Consider the following 1,589-nt stretch of genomic DNA (forward strand, 5'->3'; position numbering starts at 1 on the left):
AGAGAGAGAGAGAGAGAGTTGAAGTGAAACCTGGAAAAGCAAGGATAATCAGCCAATCAGGAACCCCCTCGGGCGTTTAAAGGGATGGTGGGCAGTCTCTCGGGCTTTATGAGCGACTTATTTTGCATCCTCCACACATTCTCACGTCTTGACCTCCCACAGACACGTCAAACAGAGACTAGCGTTTGGATGAATAACAGCCTGGTTCGCCTGGGTCGGCATGGATCTGTTCTGAGCGGCGTTTTTCTCCCCCTTTCCTCCATATGAGCTGCTGCTGGATGCTCCTCGCCCTCCCCCCGCCGCACTTGTTGCGCAGAGACTAGATGCGCCGCTGAGTCCTTGGAGAGGAGAGGCAGGGACGGACTGCAACAGGTGCACACAGAGAATCTCCCCCTGAAAGACTGCACTGGAGGTAGGGAAATTACGCATCATTTGGCAGTTTGTGGGATTCATATATTGCTTGTTTGGGATATTTTGACCAAACAATATTTACCTGTGGTGATTTATTTTTTTTAACTAACTGTGTTTTTCTTTTACTTTTTTTTTCTTTGACCTCAAGATAAAACAAAACTTTAAATGCCGATCTGAGGATCTTTTGGCCATCCTCAGCCTTCACCGCGCGCACACAGCCAGGATGCCGGTTCTGACGAGCCCCGACATCGCCAACAAGTTTAAGGAGAAATGGCTGGCGGTTTACCCGGAGGATCAGGTCACCGGGTCCGACTCTGTCCCCCTGGACGACAGCCTCACCAGCCTCCACTGGCTCCAGAATTTCTCCATCCTCAACGCGGACCCGGAGCGACCCAACGGTGCTGGACCGGGATGCCCGTCCTCCCAGCAGCACCTCTATCTCAAGCGTCTCGGCTTTCCTAGAGGTGGCACCGACTCTCCGTCCAGTCCGCCTGCCGGGGACACCGCCGCCACCGGGATGCCTCCGTACCTCGGGAGCCCCGTTACGTCCGGCAGCGACTCCACCGCGGCACCGTGCTTCGCCAGTTGCGCGCATCCAGGGAGCGGCTACCCGCAGATCCCCATCCAGGCCAGCCCGCCTGTGGAGGTCGACTACAAAACCAACCCCAAAGTCAAACCGCCCTACTCCTACGCTTCTCTCATCTGCATGGCCATGCAGGCCAGCAAACAGCCCAAAGTGACTCTGTCCACCATCTATAACTGGATAACGGAGAATTTCTGCTACTACAGACACGCGGAGCCCAGCTGGCAGGTAACCGAGACTCTAACTCTCCTTCTATTATTGATGAGTCAGATAAATGGCGAGGTGAGGGAGAGAAGGGTGAGCAATTGATCCCAGTGTCACCATCAGACACCACATCTTTATGCTACAGGGCATCAGTCTTTCTTTCAACAATAATCATCAGACACATCTGAAAACCTCCAGCATGCACACAGGATCAGGGTCTAATTTCAGCCTTTTAACATTTCCATGACAAGTGTTTTTTAATGCAAGTGTCTCAGAAATGTCCATCTTCCTAGAGAGTGCTCACTCATATAGGGTTTTTGTCTGAGGGGAACGATGATGGGGTGAAGAAAGGACTCTAATGTGTGTGTGTAGGTGTGTGTTTGTTTGTGTG

General features: G+C 52.4%; 1 protein-coding gene across 1 annotated transcript in view; it reads left to right on the top strand.

Annotated features, from left to right (window-relative positions):
- Positions 1-159: 159 nt before the first annotated feature.
- foxj1b (forkhead box J1b) overlaps positions 160-1,589 on the top strand; it is a 4,446-nt gene continuing 3,016 nt past the window's right edge. The window contains exons 1-2 of the mRNA XM_035659504.1: positions 160-412; positions 560-1,222. Coding sequence (XP_035515397.1) covers positions 635-1,222 — 588 coding nt within the window. The 5' untranslated portion in view covers positions 160-412; positions 560-634. The remainder of the gene's footprint in view (positions 413-559; positions 1,223-1,589) is intronic.

The sequence above is a fragment of the Morone saxatilis genome, unplaced genomic scaffold, assembly GCF_004916995.1.
Source record: "Morone saxatilis isolate NCDOM2014 unplaced genomic scaffold, NCSU_SB_2.0 Contig1, whole genome shotgun sequence".
Classification (NCBI taxonomy): domain Eukaryota; kingdom Metazoa; phylum Chordata; class Actinopteri; family Moronidae; genus Morone; species Morone saxatilis.